Source organism: Harpegnathos saltator, unplaced genomic scaffold (genome assembly GCF_003227715.2).
Source record: "Harpegnathos saltator strain DR-91 unplaced genomic scaffold, Hsal_v8.6 scaffold599, whole genome shotgun sequence".
NCBI lineage: Eukaryota > Metazoa > Arthropoda > Insecta > Hymenoptera > Formicidae > Harpegnathos > Harpegnathos saltator.
The window spans coordinates 150,045-168,339 of NW_020230425.1; the positions used below are offsets into that span (position 1 = coordinate 150,045).

Below are 18,295 nucleotides of genomic sequence, written 5' to 3' on the forward strand. Positions count from 1 at the left end.
CAGTGGGTTGTACATTTGGAGCTACATTTTATTTATTGGCCGTGAAGTTGCTACGCATTGAAATCTGTCCTCATGTTTATTATATGTTTCATTCGAATATTGCAATTGTTTAAGTATAGCCATGAAGTTGCTACGCATTGAAATCTGTCCTCATGTTTATTATGTATCTCATTCGAATATTGCAATTGTTTAAGTATAATTTTATTTGATATTATATGGATTAGAAATATAATAAATGCAGAAATCTAATAATAAAGAGATATTTTCTCACGCTCTATTCGTGAAATTGTACAAAGTGGACATTTGTGTCGCGAAGGATCAGAAGTTGGGTCGGCGATGGGGTCAGAAAATGCGACATCGGTGTTTGCAGGGAGTCAGCAACATCGACGGTAGACAAGCATTTTTAAATAAATAACTTTATTGTAATTTCTACATCTATTTACTTGCAAAATAGGTGTACCTCACGCAGAAAACTTTGATTCGCGCGATAGAACTGTTTGTTCTATCACACAATTTCATCTTATATTACTCTTATAAATAAAGAATCACTATCCTTGTTATTCTTAAAAGGTCAATAAGTGGGCCGTTTACCTCGTATCCTATTGTTCCAACGAGAAAAGTAGTAATAGCTACCAGCATATCAGATTATTATCATTAATGCTGTATATAGCGACACTTGTTGCAAAAATGTTTTCCCTGACTACGATTCTCTAACAACCGCAAACTGGCGAACACGTTTCTTTCTGCCGTACGGCAAAGGGAGAAATGCTGTGCAGACAACGGGAAGAATGCCATTGTTTTTTATGAACAGCGTTCGGAAACGCTTTGTTAAATTTCGAGTGGGCAATTTTCACTTGGACGCGGCGCGCTCTGAAAAACCTTCGACCGTGGACGATGAATAAATCAAGGCGCTGATAAAAAATAATACGCTGATAAAATAAAAAATAACACGCGACTCGGGGGGGACAGGTAGGCAAAAGATCACATAAACGTGGCAAAAGAGAACATCGTACGAACGTTTATTTGGCTCAAAACACTCATACTTCTCGGGCGAGCAGCGCTTAAAGTAACATCGAGGTATAATTAATATCGCGCGATGCATCGTTAACCCTTAAAGGCCATCATGGGTGAAATTTAATCCCATGCGAATTTTGTTTCGTTCTTACTAAATGTTAAGCTATTTGCCGCAAACAGTAACTTCTTTACTTTTCATCTAATACACAATAATAAAAAAAAATATTAATTGCATTTGTGCGTTCTTTTTATTTTTAAAATAAAAAATACATGCCGGAGTGAAATTTCACCCACGACAGCATTAACGTGACTTTCTTTGACAGTAGTTTTTAAGGGTTAATATACACCAGGAAGTTCACTTTTGCATGAGCCTCGCGTATGTTGAGCTCTCTCTCCCTCTCTCCCTCAACTCGTGAACCCTTGCGCGAGCGTGAATGTGTGATCCTGCGCTTGAAAATGCAGACGACTGCGAGCACATTTATAATCGGATGAGGAATGCCGTACGTGGATTCTTGGCACGTGCCTGCTCATCGTTAGTATAAATCTGTCTAACGGAACTAGTCTCGTGGCAAATGAAACGGCGCGGTTCGGGACGTGCCACGGAATGCAGCTTGCAAGTGCGGATGTGCAATTGCAACGAAGAGAATTAGTGAGTAGACGTTCATGTTGATGCGTTGGTGCACGTTTCAGGATTAATTACTGGGACCCGAACAACACGACCCTCGTCCGGTGAGAATTCTCGCGAGAAAAGAATGCCTAAAAGAGCTCCTAGAACTCGAAGCTCTCGCTCTCTCGTCGCGGTCATCTCGGACGCCGAGGAAATCTATGCTGAATGTTTCAAATGGATCAAATCTCAAATGGACGTCGAGATAAAGAGACGTAAGAATATAAAAGATACAAAATTACACTTGAGATCAATCGAGAGCACATTTTAAAAATGCTCCGAAAGCTTCTCCTCTGCAATCGAAACAATCAGAATAAGAAAGAGAAATCAATCGTGACGGGAACATAAGAAAACGCACTTCCTAGCTTGTGGCATCATCAAGCAGGAATCCCGCAAAGGAACGAAAGTCTCAATTCGAAGATATCTTATTTTTCAATTGTACCAAATGTGTTGATGCTCGGGAGTCGCTTACCGCTTGTATTTAGCATGCCTTGCAGTGTGGTTCTCAGGGTCTCTTCCGTAGCGCCAGCGCATTCCAAAAAGAGACCGTCTTCAAAGTTGTAGCAAGGACAGCCCGGAATTACTTCCGTCGGCGGACATTCGGCTATTTGAGCAACAGTTCTGGAAGTAACGAAATTTTGAATCAACAGGATCTGGAAGACCACCCTCGAGATACGCTGTTTTACAGCGTGAGGATGGTCTCTCCGTTGTTGCGAGTCTTGCATCATTGTGTCATCACATTCGTAGTCCTGTTCGCCGCCTGGCAGTTTTCAAGAAGCTTTCTGAAACAGAAAAATCACAAGCACGACTGAGATGACATAACAGCCGGATTCTGTTTTTAATTAATATTAAGTGTTTAGGTCCTTTTTTCAGCCCTCTAATGTAATTATCTTAAACGGAAATGTTTTCCTACTATTTTCTAGTTTTGTAAGGTTGATATTGAACTTTTTCTAAATCGCTATTCTCATTACGATTCATTGCACATAACCTCAAAAATAACAGTTGATGCAATGAGCGACGAAAAATTTATATTCGATACTACATTTGATATAAATTCCAGCAAGGAAAAAAGCGAAGTGAATCCATTTGTTCTGTTCTTGAGGAAAATACTGTCCCACAATACATGTAGACATTGCTCTCGTCGCTTTAAAGATGGCGATTTTCACATGAGTGATCGTCCGCGCTCTGGAACGAAAGCTGCAGGAACTTGAGCCTTCAGTGGCAAAACTAAATGCAGTGTCGAATATAAAATTTTGGTATTTATGCATAAAAGGAGCCCCCTCCTCGATTTAATTTATTTTTAAATATATTGTTGGGGGAGTCTTTCTGAGTCGTTTCACATACATATATATAAGGGTCGGACGCAAATAGCTTCGGAGATACAGGTTGAGAAGGGATAGAAATAACAAGTGTAAAAATTAATGAATTTTGGTTATTATATTTTCATATATTTTGGTGAAAATATGTGAAGAAATTCAAACATAAACAAGACATAAACCAACAGAGTCATTTTGAAAACATAAACAAACAGGCCACCTGCACCCTCCCCTTGACGGATGAAACTCGCTTCATATAGAAAGTCGTATTGTTCTGTGTCCCATGAGTTTGCGATTTTCCACGTGACGTAAGTTCGACCAGACGAGGAGGAGTGCGGGTGGGGGGGCCGAAGGCACCCCCCTCCGGTGTGTGTGTGTGTGTGTGTGTATGCTTCGGTGATTCATTTCTACTACTTTCATCGTTTCTCAGCTTGTATTTCCGAAGCTATTTGTGTTCGACCGTTATATATGTATATGAAACGACTCAGGAAGACTTCCGCAACAACATATTTAAAAATAAATTAAATCAAAGGGGGGGCCTCTTTTATGCATAATTACCAAAATATTTTGTCACTCGTTGTACCAACTGTTATCTTTAAGGTTACGTGCACCGATGTGAATCATAAGGAATGGCGTTCTAGAGAGTTAAGAGTAGCAACCGTACAAAAACACAAAATGGCGGGAAAATATTTCAATTAAAAATAGCTGCATTAGGGGGCTGAAGAAAACGACTAAAACTTTTGCATACACCTAATACAAACGGCGAAGTGCACGAACGCGTGTCTTTTGCTCCAAGTGATTCAAGTGTTCCAAGTGACGACGCGCCGGGATAGTGTATCTTGACGTATCTTAGATAGAGTCCGCCATGTTGTCGCGACCCTCGATCCTTCAGAGTTCAACACACAAGCCCCGTGTCCGCGTAAAATAATAAATTAAAGCGTACAGTTGCTTTTGTTAAAATTTTTCTAAAGTCGCCGACAAACATTTACGGCTGCTCTCACCGTGAGAGATTCTTGTCTGAATAAATCCACGGGGGCAAAGTTAAACTTCGCCCGCCAGGCGCTATGCTGCGCATGTTGGAGCATGTTTACGAAAAAGTACGGCCAGGCTCTCAGAATAGTGCGAATAGCTTCCTGGAATAACAAAGAGCGCACGTCTCGCTAAGACGGAGGTGCATACGAATACACAGGGACAAAAATTATCTGTCCCGTCTTCTCCCCCGGTGCCTCTAAAAATAAAAGGAAAAAAAAAAAATAAAAGAGAATAAGAGAAGAAATTGTGTTTTCTTTGCAGTTTTTCGCGACGTCCACTCTTCCACCGTAGCGAGAGAGAGGAAGCTTCTCGTCGGTAAACATTGCTTTTAACGGAGCAACGAGATACGGCCTTCATCTTGACATACGTCGCCAAGATTATCTCTCCGAATAGCACGAAACCGTCGCTCATGGTTTATCAAGAAATCATTAACAAAGAGGGTTTAAACTCGCTGTAACGTCGGTTTAACGTTACAATTATAATCAAACGGTACGAACGCGTCTAGCAAAATTTTCGTCTCACGCAACGAGTTTTCATTAACGAGTAATAATTTAACGTCGTTAACATTATTATCTCAAACTCAACGTATTTAGTTAAATTTCCATTTCACCGCTATTTGCACAATATTTCGACAATGCCATGTTGAAGTGTAAATTTTACGTGTGTACAGAGAAAGGGCTTCCTCCCTCCCTCCCACCCTCCCTCCAGCGTAATCTAACCTAACCTAATCTAATCTCAACCTTCATCACTGTGGTATAAAGGTATATCATTAAAAAATGTATACATCTTTTAATAAAATATGCCAACACTGCTATGATGCAATGGAAATTCGATTGAGTTAAGTTTGTTTAGAATTTGGGGGGGCGTGGGGGGAAGGCAATGAAGCCCCTTCATACTACTATCTTACTTGTCTGCAAACTTTGCCTCGTAGATAATTTTATAATGAACAATGTGAGCGGCAGGTGAAATCTTTTGAACACCAGGATGATAATTTTAACGATTTAATGTGTCAATATTCAGCCTCTTGTTCATTAAGGTAGGACTTTGGTAATTAGAGTGAAACTCTACTATTGTTTTACCGCGTATCGCGCAAGCTTTACGTAGTGTAAGCTTCACGTCTTACTACGAAACTACCAATCGAGGGAACGCTATTCCGAATAGGCACCCGCGGCGATGGCGGTTGTCAACAATGCTAACGAGTTACCGTCCGGGTGACGTTCAGTTTGGAATATGTTGGAAATACACGATAGCGGCGGCAGTTGGCGAACTGCGCCGCCGCCGGTGAATTGCGTCTCGTGTGCATTCGCATTTTTCCCGTTCACTGAATATTAATCGGGGCTCCGTTCGACGGCGGACGCGAGATAATATTTAAGAGAAACTACCTCGCCGAAGTCTCTCTCCTTCGAGAGACGTCGAGCCCCCTCCGGGGTGGATCCTTATATTTTCCAAGAGCGCCGCGCTCTCTCTTTCGACGTGCAAGCCCGAGACTGAAAATTTACGAAAGTCATACGCCTGCGCGTAAGAGTATTACAACAAACTTCCGCAAAGTAAAGCGGATTTCAGGTACGATACGATATAGGCGCGTCTCGCGCAGGAAGCATTCACGGGCGAGCGCGCGAAGCTGTCGCGCGCAATCGAGCGGCGCCAATGACCGCTTCGGAAATCTGTATCACAAAGGCGATGTCTAGACCGAATCGATTTTTCACGAGCACCAGGCCGCGATATCGCGCCATTCACGCCCAACTGATTCCACGAATGCCTCTTCTTTCTGACCCCCCGCGCGCCGCTGATCTGATCGCGATGCCTGGCAAAGCTTCAATGACGGCATACCATTCTCGTCTACGTTCACATTTGCACTCTCGCGAAGCGCCCGAGAGAGCGGCGCACCTTTACGATCGGCCGGTAAAACACGCGGCCGCTTTTCACGAGGAGCGCGTGCGTGCCAAAGGCTTTAAACTCGAATCCAGCGAGAGACGACGCGACGGAGATGTCTTCTCCGTAGCCAGAGAGCACTCGAGAGAAAGAGAAGAGGGCGAGAGAAAGAGACGGAGCGAGCGAAAGACCTCTAAAAAGTTCCCTCTCGCGAAATCCGATTAGCGTGGCTCTCAAAAGCGAGCCGGATGTGCAAATTGTAGACGGAGGGCTCTCTCGCGAGAGCCACGCGAGACGTCCGAAATCCGCTGAAAATATTTCAGCGCCGGATTCTTTGACGCGTTCGAAATCGTCACGTCTACGTCCGCAGGAAACGCTCACTTCCCGACGCGCGAGAAAAACCTGCCCCGAACGGTGAGCTAAGCCTTCAATGAAATTCACACAAGCGAGGGGGATGAGGAGAAGGCGGAACTAGCGATTAACGCGCTTTAACGCGCGCGTTACGTATCCATACGCGGAGGCATCGTGACGGCAAGTTAAATGAGGCTTCGGTTAGGGGTGAAGGAGAGAGGGAGAGAGGGCCGGGGGTGATCGTATCGGATCTTCTCTTCCTCTCGCTCTATCTGTCTTCATCTCTCTCTCTCTCTCTCTCTCTCTCTCTCTCTCTCTCTCTCTCTCTCTCTCTCTCTCTCTCTCTCTCTCGCTATTCGCCGCAGAGCGGAGAAGCGAGAGAGCGTACCTGCGATTATTTCGGAGCGCAAGCGATTAAGGGCGGGATTCGCCCTCGGAATTCAAGAAACGTTTTCAATTTAAACATTAATCTTCGTAGGACGCCGCTTGAGCATTATATCGGGATCCCGGAGCGATCGCTCCTTTAAGTATTTCGATCGAGTGACTGGGCGACCCGGTTACGTCGCACCCGTCGCGCCGCACCCCGTGCCTTTCTACTTCCAGTACTCGCCTCGCCGATCCCATCCGGGGAATATGTTGTTCCCGAGGCATACGTTGCATTCCCGGCACGATTGCTCCATAAATGCCCTTTATGCGCTTTAGGAATCCGGCGTGCGACGCGCCATTAGTAAACTAAGATATCGCGGTTACGCGAGGCTTCTCGATTCGGATTATTGACAGTCACCTGGCGCTGATAGAATCAAGCCACCGGCGATAAATGGATTAGCGGACGATCAATTTTGGCGTCGACGTAACGACGACGAGCGAGAACGCGTTCGCAACGTCACGGCATTTATGGAGATGAATACTTCGACTCGCCTCGCGCGCACGTTGCATGCGCGGTGTTTATGTTTGCTCTTATCTTCCACAGAATTATACGGATGATCGTTCGGACAAAGTTCTGCCACCACTAACTTATCCTTTTATGCACATCTGTATTATCTATATAAATACATTTACCTGTACAGATAAATATATTCTATAATTAATTCTATAATCCCGAGCAAAAAATTGTTAGGGCCATTCGCATGAAGCATAAGGCTGGAAGTAGGATGCTTTAAAAAGAGATGCCTCATTATTACCACATCAGGCCCCAAGATGGATCTTTTAGGAATACCTTAGATCTAATAAATAAGGCTTTGAGACAGAAAGAAAACTGATAAGGGCCTTGGAAGAATTTTTTAGGGACGTTTTAAGTTTTACGAAATAATACTTTAACAAGGAAAACTAATGTGCGCCTTTGAAGGATCTTTTAAGGATGTTTTAGATATATAAAATCAAGTTTTGTTATAGAAAATTAATAAAATCTGAAGCGTGTAATAAAATTGTCATAGTTTAGTGTTGTTTTAGTAGGTACGCTCTATCTGGTCCTTTTAAAGATTTTTTCATTATACCGCAATTAAAAACAAATTTTATTAGTTTTACTAGTTTTATTAGTTGACATAATCATTGATCTCTTCTAATATTGCCTTCGTTTTGAAGTGCAGCAAACTTTAATAAAAATAGTAGCACAACTTTTATGTGTGAAAGATGCTATATTTTATCGTAAAGTATGCTATATTTTTAAAATAAAAAATTCTTGTTGTACACTAACAAGATTATAAAGAAATAAAAAAATTACAGTCTAAATTTCTTGGAATAAAAAGAACGAATATTTTTACTCAAGTAATAATAAAGATATTTCCTTATAAGGCCCTATTAATATTGCCTTATAAGGCCCTGTTGATATTGCTTTATAAGACCCTCATAATATTGCTTTATAAGGACTCGTTAAACCATTTGTTTTATACATCCTGTAGAGCCCTTGTCTTTATATCTCTACTAGGGCCCGGTTAATGTTGGGGAAAAATAATCGGGCCCTAACCAGAGCCCTATTAATTTTTCTACTCGGGATCTTGTAATTATGTACTACATAGTTTTTTTTTTTAAATAAATGTAAATATTGGCTCATCTACAACTAGGACAAAGTGTTGAGAGGCATTTGCATATTTCATCGACTTTTTATTTAGCTAATTTTTAAATCATCCGGGCGTAACACTGGTCGTAGTTTACGAGGCTTCGATGTAGTCCGTATAAAAAGTATCTCTGTTGTTTATCGCGTTATTCCACGTCCCAGAATTTGTTCCTACTGTCAGCTTCGATTTTGCAACATTCACAGACGCGCGGAAGGTTTCGTATAGAATTTATAAATAAATCAATCTCTCGCTTTGTGCCATCGGATAAATAAGCGACGTAATATCCTAAAGGAAGATCTGCAGCTATATTGATAAAAGCCAGGTAGACCGTAAAGTGGGCGCGCGAAAAAGAATCTGTTAGATAATTAACTTTTTTGAGGATTGATTCTTTTGTCGATCGACGTACTTAAAATTACAGCGCGAGATCATCGCGGCGCGAAGGAAGATGCCGTTTAATCGGATTGCAGACTCGCAGCGCCTTTTTTTCTTCCCGAGGCAGAGAGGACTGTGACTCGCGCGCGAGGAGAAGGACAAGTGGGAGAAGCAGCAGTTGAGAATTCAGTAGAAAATGCGCTTTACGAGACATACATCGTTTCGATCCAAGTGTACGGTTATACGTACTCCTTGAGAGAGCGTACTCAGCGCTTCATGCAACACCGACGGTAATAAAGCGAGAAAACGTTCCGCCGCGGCGCTGTTTTAACGCGATGAAAACAGTCGGCGCACTTCCGTGCGAGGAAAAACGAACGTGTCTTTCTTTCTCTCTCTCTCTCTCTCTTTCTCTCTCTCTCTCTCTCTCTCTCTCTCAGAGCGTCCATTTTCTCGCCTGAATCTCTCGCCCCGGCGCCAAAGAAATTTCAGCAATGGAATTAAAAGGTTCACGCGCAGCAAAAACCTCCTCCGCGTCTTCGCGGTTCTTTGTTGAATTATTTGTCGCCGCTCGCCGAGGGCCCCGTTTCCGCGGAGTGTAATGCATCGCCATCGAATGATGTCGAATGATAGTGTGTGCCTGCGCGTGTGTGTTTTGCGATACAAAATATGAGAACCTCCGATAACGAGCAGCTCCGTGTTTTCGTGTACATACACGTGATATCTAAATATATAAATATTGAGTCGGTGCGAGAGGGGTTTGTCGAATTCTCTGGATAAAATGGAAAGGTAAATCGCCCGGCTTCTTTCGGAAGGTATTAATAACGGTAATGATGTTTCAAGCAAACACCGCGTCGGGTCTGTATTTTTCAGACGGATCTAACGAGATCCTTCTTCTCCTGTTTGCTCTTCGATATCCAAATCGTGTAATTCCGCAATTTCCGAGCCTGAATTTTCAACGGAGAGAACTAACTACTGAAAACTTCCTTTCGCGCCAGCTTGATGTGTCCATATGAAATATGTATTTATCACCATGAAGAGCCCTTCAACGAGACGTCACACTTCACACCGCGGATAAATAACAAGCAAGGTTGTTTCCAACGAACGGGAGTGGTAATTTACCGCTCAGCTCGGAGCTCGCTCTGTCGCTCCGCGGTGTCTTATCGCTCGACTTGATTGCAAAAGCGCGAGTTCGAGAGGCGATTCGACGGGCAACCGGCCGGTTGGATTTAGCGATTGACATGAAGCCGATCTAGCAGGCATAATGGCGTATTGTAACGCGCGACTATAGTCTGACGAGATAATGCTGTTTTGCCCGGGCATTAGTTAGTCATTTATACGACGCGACTTGCAAACGGTTCGCGGTCCGGATAACAATCACTCTTTCCGACACGCTCCGTCAACAGCGTGCATGCGCACATGCATATTAATTTCCCGCTGCGAGGAGGAGCGCCTCGGCATCCCGCGCGCGCTCGCTGCAACTCGCCTTAGGGATGCTGATTTTAAATCGATTTAATCGAAGATCGATTAATCGGAGCCTAAAAGATCGATTTCAAATCGATTTTCTGAAACTGAATCGATTCAAGGCTCGATCTGTATATTCTGAAAATTGCCATCGCGATTTTTTCAATTTCTACTAGTAATACAGTTTTTTTTTTTACTTCTTTTAATTGTAACATTTGAACTCACTCAATGGTTGCACAATGCACATTATGTTGCTTTTAGACCGATGTCCCATGGGCGAGAATTTTCAGCGGAACGAAACGCGCGAACCAAAAAATCACAGCCATTCCATATAATACTGTACATTGTATACATATGCATATAATAGTAAACGTGATTTCTTATTTAATAACGTTTGAAACCCCTTGATTGACGTTTAATCAAACTAATTAAATCCTTAGCACAAAGATTTAAAGATTTTTTTCTATTTTGTTCTGGCCACACACACATACAGAACACAACCAAAAGAATACCATATGTTTAATTTCTTTAATTTATACATTGTAAGAAATGATGTGTTAAATTTAACATATTTCATGTGTCTCAAATCATCCACTCTCATTTATGTGTTAATTTAACATATAGCAAATATGTTAAAAAGTAACACGCATAATATATAAAAAATTAACACAAAAATTTAACATTCGAATGCCATCAAGAATCACAGATTGTGTTAAATTGACATACAATGAATGTTACTTCATTCAACATTTGGGAAAAGTAATGATCTATGATTTGATGAAATGAAAATGTTAAATTGACATAATATATGTGTTAAAAATCCGATCTTTATATAATATAACACATGATAACTGTTGTAATGAGGAAATTAACATATTTAAGTGTTGACTTTAACATATAAAATATGTCAGAGCAAGAATTCATGCATTTACATATAAATTGTGTTATTTTAACATTTGAAAATGTTATTTTAACACTTGAAAATAGTTAAGCTTAATTTAACACAAGAAAGTCTAAGTAACACAACAACGATATGTTAAATTAACACACCACTAAAAAGTTTGTGTAAAAAATTGTGTAAAAAATTTAACACAAAACTTTCTACACAACGTTTTTAACTGTGTATTAAAATTTAATTTCTTTAATTCATATTAAACTATATAAATCACACGAAGTCTACTTTAGAGTGTAGAAATTTGACAGATAATATACTTTAATGAGTGGTTCACTTTACATGCATACCAATTCAAATCGATTTTCTGAAATCGATTCTTTATAAATAGATTTTTTAAAGTGACTCGAATCGATCTTCAAATCGATCTGTTTGAAAAAAAAATCGGCATCCCTAGTCCGCCTCAAAATGAATTCATCATTGCCGCGCCGCGGCCGCGCGAGGCGAATCATTCGCGAAACGCGAGCGCCGACAAACAGCGCGGGAGCACAGTGGGACGACATCGTGATATTAGAGTAACGACGTCTCGCGGAGGTTTTACGATTCGCCGTTTCCGCGTCATTTAAGACGGAAGGCGCGTGATTAATACGCGCGCCGTGTCACCGGCGGCTACACTCTCGCCAGGTTTTTACGGCGCGCGCCGGCTATTGTATCGCGGTTCTCGCCGTAAACTGCGCATAATTTCGCGAATATGCCGGCGCACGGAAAAGTACGTCGCGATATGTAGATAGGCGGCTGCCATAAAAGCTCGCTGCCAGTAGTCGCGTGATACGCTCCCTCCCTCGCGATCCTCGACTCCGCGTCTTGAAAGATCGCCCGCTCTCTTCCTGTAATAGCAGCGTTTCTCCCGCATGCTCCCGCCCGCGCCGCCGCGTGACTTACTGCCGCGGGTACTTGCCGCCGGTATTTCGCGCATTTGCGAAATTTCCTCGCCACATATTACGTTTGGCGGTTAAACGTACCGTGAACGCGTAACCGCTCCGTCGTTTGTCGGCGGCCCCCCTCGCTCGCGCGATCTGATTGCAAATCGCGCGCAACCGGGACTTTGCGGGAACTTTTATCGCGCAAATACCCGGCCGCGCGCGCACACATATGCGCCTTTTGATCTTTCTTTTCTTTGCCCTCTCTTTTCGGCGTCGACACATAGATGATGCGAATCGAAGATGAAATACGACGTGCCGGGCGGCGCGGCGGTGCGAGGTCGGTGAGGAAAAAAAGAGATGAAAGGAAGAACCCGAGTAGGACAATTAATAGGGCTCCGGTAAGGGCCAGATTATTTTTCCCTAACATTAATCGGGCCCTAGTAGAGATGGAAAGACAAGGGCCCTACAAGATGTGTAACAAATGGTTTAACGGGTCCTTATAAGACAATATTTAAAAGATTTCATAGGGTGATATTAAGATATGAAATTAAAATCCATCCTAAGTTTAAGTGAGACATTCACTCTTGCAATTGCGAGTCGAAATATTTCCATTATTGCTTCAATAAAAATATTTGTTCTTTTTATTCCAAGAAATTTAGATTGTAATTTCTTAATAAAGAAATATTCATAACCTTATTAATATACAAGAATTTTTTATTTTAAATATATAGCATACTTTACGATAAAATATAGCATTCTTTATATATAAAAGTTCTGCTACTGTTTTCACTAAAGTTTGCTGTATTTCAAAACAAAGGCAATATTAGAAAAATCCTTGGAAGAAACCAATGTGAAATGGTAATTAATAAAACTAATAAAATTTGTTTTTAATTGCGATATAATTGAAAAATCTTCAAAAGGACCAGATAGAGCGTATCTACTAAGACGATATCAAACTATGACAATTTTATTACACGCTTCAGATCTTATTAATTTTCTATAACAAAACTTGATTTTGTATATTTAAAGCATCCTTAAGAGATCCTTCTAAGGCCCAGATCAGTTTTCCATGTTAAAGTCTTATTTATTAGATGTAAGGCATCCCTAAAAAATCCTTCTAAGGCCCTTCTCAGCTTTTCTTATTAAAGCTTTATTTCTAAAGTATTGGGAACTTGAATAAGTTCTCTGGCTGTTTCCCGACAGATGGTGTTATCTTAGCATCGGGCAATACTACAGCCTACTCCATCGTGAAGCTCCACCATTAGGCTCGAAGTGACAGTATATGTTATTCCGCCGAAGCGTAAACAACATATTTTTTCATAGCGTTAAATATGTCGAATTTCGTGCCAAAAAAAGAATATTTGCGGGGAATTTTACTGCATTATTTTTTTCAAACAAAATCTGTAGCTGAAGCACATAGAATTCTTATGGAGACTTACGGCGACCATGCTCTGTCGGAAACAACATGCAGAGATTGGTTTAGACGCTTTAAAGATAATGATTTTGATGTTGAAGATAAAGAACGCTCTGGCGCACCGAAAAAGTTTGAAGACGAAGAATTGGAAGCATTACTCGATGAAGACTCATGTCAGACGCAAAATGAACTTGCAGCATCATTAGGAGTTGATCACACAACAATTGCCAAACGTTTGAAAGTATTAGGAATGATTCAAAAGCAAGGAAATTGGGTGCCGTACGAATTGAAGCCGAGAGACGTCGAACGGCGCTTTCTCACGTGTGAACAGCTGCTCCAACGGTAGAAAAGGAAAGATTTTTTGCATCGTATCGTGACTGGCGATAAAAAGTGGATACACTGCGATAACCCGAAGCGTAGAAAATCATGGGATAAGCCCAGTCATGCATCAACATCGATGGCAAAGCCGAATATCCATGGTTCCAAGCTCATGCTCTGTATTTGGTGGGATCAGCTGGGTGTAGTATATTATGAGCTCCTCAAACCCAACGAAACCATCACGGGAGATCGCTATCGACTACAATTGATGCGTTTGAGCCGAGCATTGAAGGAAAAACGGCCGCAATACGAGGAGAGACACGACAAAGTAATTTTGCAGCATGACAACGCTCGGCCACATGTTGCAAAACCGATCAAAACCTATTTGGAAACGCTCAAATGGGAAGTCCTACCCCACCCGCCGTATTCACCGGACATTGCTCCTTCCGATTACCACTTGTTCCGATCGATGACTCATGGCCTGGCTGAGCAGTACTTCCATTCTTATGAAGATGCCAAAAAATGGGTCGATTCGTGGATACCTCAAAAAATGAGTCGTTCTTTCGACATGGTATTCGTATGCTGCCAGAAAGATAGGAGAAAGTAGTGGCTAGCGATGGACAATACTTTCAATGACATGTTCTTTACTAATTTTTTTAAATAAAGCATTCATTTTCATGAAAAAACAGCGAGAACTTATTCAAGTCCCCAATAAAATCTAAAGTATCCCTAAAAAATTCATCTCGGGTGATAATGATGATGTGATAATAATGAGGCATCCCTTTTTTTTAATCCTATCCTCTATCATCTATCCTATTTTCCTATTTTCAGCCTTATCGGGGCCTTATGCTTCACGAGGATGATCCTAACAATTTTTTTGCTCGGAAAAGGCCTGTCGGGTGCGTAATTCAGACGCACAATTTCGTCGTGCTCTGATCATTTCCGCGAGTAAGATAAACAACGTCAAGTCGTTATTTGTCCGGACATCTAACGAGAGCTTCTCCTACATTTCTTCCCTCAGTACTCAGATCGAGAATTTCCCGCGAGTCGGAGCTTAATGGAAAAACGACAAGTCTCTCTCTCGCTCTCTTGCAGCGGCCCGGCAGAAGGGACGCGAGGAGGTGACAGAATCAACGGGCGCTATTGGTGTTGAATTATCCAACGGACAAGTGCATTGTTGCGACGCAGCGCGATTATATGCAGCGGCTTGAGGCACCGGCATAATTGATAGAAATCCTCGTAATAGTGTGTGAACTAGCGTGGCGTTAGACTAATACTTCACCGGAATATCGGGGTCAGGCGGGCACATTGCGATAACAGTTCTCGTCAGGTTCGATTGGCACTAACCCCGGCGCTCCGCAATTAAAGATCTCGACCGGCGCCAGAGAGAGAGAGAGAGAGAGAGAGAGAGAGAGGGCTCATCAACGAATCGTAACGAACACAATCGCAGTCGTTCCGCAGCGCCGACGAACTGCCGCGAGAAAGGTAAGAAATACATTTGTCAAAATCAACGGCCGCGGTCCTTAATCGGCAGGACCATTTAGTTAAAATCCTCGCGTCACGTTCACCCCGACTCGGCCTTTCTCTCTTTGAAATGGCTGATCTCCCTGCTGGATCTCTTTTGCTCGCGCAGAATCCGACTGCTTGCGGATATTGCTTTTCTGTGCATCGCCTTTTAACCGGTTTACCTTGTTTCCGCGTGCGCGTGTGAGCAAGAGAGAGAGAGAGAGAGAGAGAGAGAGAGAGAGGGAGGGGGTGGGGGAGGAAAGTAAAGCCGGGTTTGCCAGCATCGAAGAAGCTACCAATTTCCGCAGCGCCTATCCTCTTTCGAACGTTTTCACTTGGAGGATCTCCGCTAGAAGTGGCTGCGAAGGAGCTCGCTGAAACTGGCGGGTTAAGTGAATTCGAGGTGTCCTGGTTCGGATTACCACCTTCCAATTTTGCCGTCTTTCGGCGGCTAACGTCGGCGGGAACTCGCTTTAGATCTGGGGCCGCGATCGCTCCGAGATCCGCGTGACTCGCAAGGTAGAGTTTATCTAACTTTGCATTATCGGCCGGGCTTACGCGGTTTGATCTTGAAAAGAGGAGTCCTCGGTTCCTCTCCAAGGGTCCCCCTCCCCTTCCGCCTCCCCCCCTCTCTCTCTCTCTCTCTGTCTCAATTTCTCTTTCCGCATCGCGTGCACTCGATCACTCTGGGATCGATTGCGCTTATTCCTTCATGAATAATTGCTGCCCTCTTTGAGAGGCGATGAAAGCCCGGCGAGTGCTTTGCTCATTAAACGCTCCATCTTTTTTACAGAGAAAACCGCTCCGCCAACTTCGCCGAGACTGGCGGAATTTAGCACGAGGGGACGTCTCGTCGTTCGCTCTGCTTCTCCACGGGAGCAAAACTGCGCGCGTGTAGTCGCGGTGCCGCGTGTCCACTTCCAGCGGAAAAACGCAGCGGCCGCCTAACGGCGCCGCGAGATAAATTGCATTAGCGATTATTGATTCTCCCTTCCACCCCCCTCGCCAATCCCCGTCGCCGCCACGTTAGGAATTAGCGTCACGTAACACAGCCGGAACAAAGTTTGGACGTGGCCCCGAGCTGATCCGCGCGATCCGACGCGACGTTTTGCGACGCGCATTTACATCGCGGTTCTCTCCTCCCCCCTCTCTCTCTCTCTTTCTCTCAGCTTCCGATCTCTGCTCGCGCTCTAAAACTACTGCGACACGCTCGCGCTCGGTATATGACGCACGCGACTCATTTGCGACTCGCAGGCGATACCCTTCAAGAATAACTATTTCTTTTTGGTTGCAAGAATATGGTGTCTGTATGTTCGTAAATGCAAAATTTGGACATTTAAAGCGCACGTATGAGTCGTTGTTAATTTTGAATAAGGTAAATGTACCGAATTACGCCGCTTTAAGCAAAGACTAACTTTTGAGAGTTTACTTTTAAAAGGATAAAATGGTGTTTTTTTAGAGAGGTAAGACTATGAATCTTATTAAAAGTTATTATTGCAAATTAGTGAAAACACATATACAAATTAAAAATAAATAAGATTATTTATTTATATAAAAGAATCAAGTGTGAACTGCAAATGTTCCAATTACGTCCATTAAAATTGTAGTATGTTCCAATTTACGCCACCAATTATGCACCAAATGACGCCATTCTATATTGTATTATATTATATAAAAACCATATAACTTTATAATATTATACCTTTTTATCATCTTTTATTATATTTCAATCATACAAAACTAAAACACTTTATATTACCACTCAAAAATATCTTATTTTATCACATTATAAGGTACAATGTCATTTCATAGGTTAATAATCATTTAGAAGCAAAGTCGAAAATAATTAAAAGTAACAAATCTTTGATATAGGCTTTTGGAATTGCTTTTCACGGAAAATCACGTTATATTTCCTTTATATATTCCACTATATATTTACTTTAATGAAATCATTTGACATCTCACGAGTGCTTTCCGGAAATTTTTAAATACTTTTACTCAGCTGTGTTTTATTACGCGCATAAAACAAGCTAAGGTAACGTAATTCGGGTCAGTAGCGCAATTCGGTACGTTTATCTTAATGTCAGTTCGATGCGACACTTCAGAATATTATTACTTCGCCCGAGAATTTTAAGATACAGGACGAGTGAAAAGCAACTGTAAATATTTTTGTCTTCAACTTTTTATTTTATTTTTCTATTTTAATTTTTCCGCTTATACTGTTCGCTTTTTATTTTATTTTTCCACGAAAGTATCCCTTCAGAGTAAAATCACACGCCTTTCGATAAAGTCACGCACTGTGTGTCTCATCAGTTTTTCCTTCGTTTCACATCTGTGTGATTTTGCGAAATTTATTCGACCGAACTCGCAATATCTCCACGGCATCTTCATTTCACGCGCGTAGGACTAATAAAATAAACGGGTCCTGCCATATTCTCGCATAGTCAGCCATCAAGCAACCCCGACGTGCCTCGCCGGTCTCTTCCTTGAGGCTTTCTGGACATGACGAGCGGTGGCGCGCGGCGACACCGCTCGGCCGCCCACGTCGAACGTTTTAATTGCCTGCTTCTTTTTCTCTTTTGCTTTCCCGCGCGGCGAGAATTTCTATGTCGGCCCCGATATCGCCGCCCGGTCCGGTGCGCTCGCCGATGTTGACCAGCATTTGCCACGCCGTGTGGAATGACGTCGGCTTAGGAATGCGTAATGCACGTTCGTTCGTCCGCAATCATGCGTGCCGGTGAGGTTGTAGCGGCGGACAGAGGACGAATGGGGCAAACCATTTTCCCGGTGCAAAGAGATAACAGAAGTCGAATCGCGCAGAACCGGCCTCGAGGATTCCTGCCGGTCGAATTAACCGGCACGAGAATACGTTTCGCATGTTTCTTCCGCGCGGGAGCGCGGCATTCGTCTGGAATACCTCGATTTAGGGGACCCCCGGCGAGTGTAAACGTGATTTGAATATTTCAAGCGCCGATGGCGGCGGGGGCCGTGAAATTTTCCACGCACCCGAGATACTATGAATTATTTCCGCTGTGCCGGGCTAACTCCGATGAGTGAGCGGGAGAGAGAGGGAGGGGGGGGCGAACGCTATTTACTTGACGCGGCC

At 42.8% G+C, this 18,295-nt stretch overlaps 1 protein-coding gene across 7 annotated transcripts in view; it reads right to left on the reverse strand.

The window, feature by feature from the left end:
• The window catches only part of LOC105180676 (protein artichoke), a 150,620-nt gene that overhangs the window by 11,700 nt on the left and 120,625 nt on the right, over positions 1–18,295 (reverse strand). For all 7 annotated transcript variants that reach the window (XM_025304245.1, XM_025304244.1, XM_025304242.1 and 4 more), the window contains one exon: positions 2,151–2,460. In XM_025304245.1, coding sequence (XP_025160030.1) covers positions 2,151–2,406 — 256 coding nt within the window. In that variant the 5' untranslated portion in view covers positions 2,407–2,460. The remainder of the gene's footprint in view (positions 1–2,150; positions 2,461–18,295) is intronic.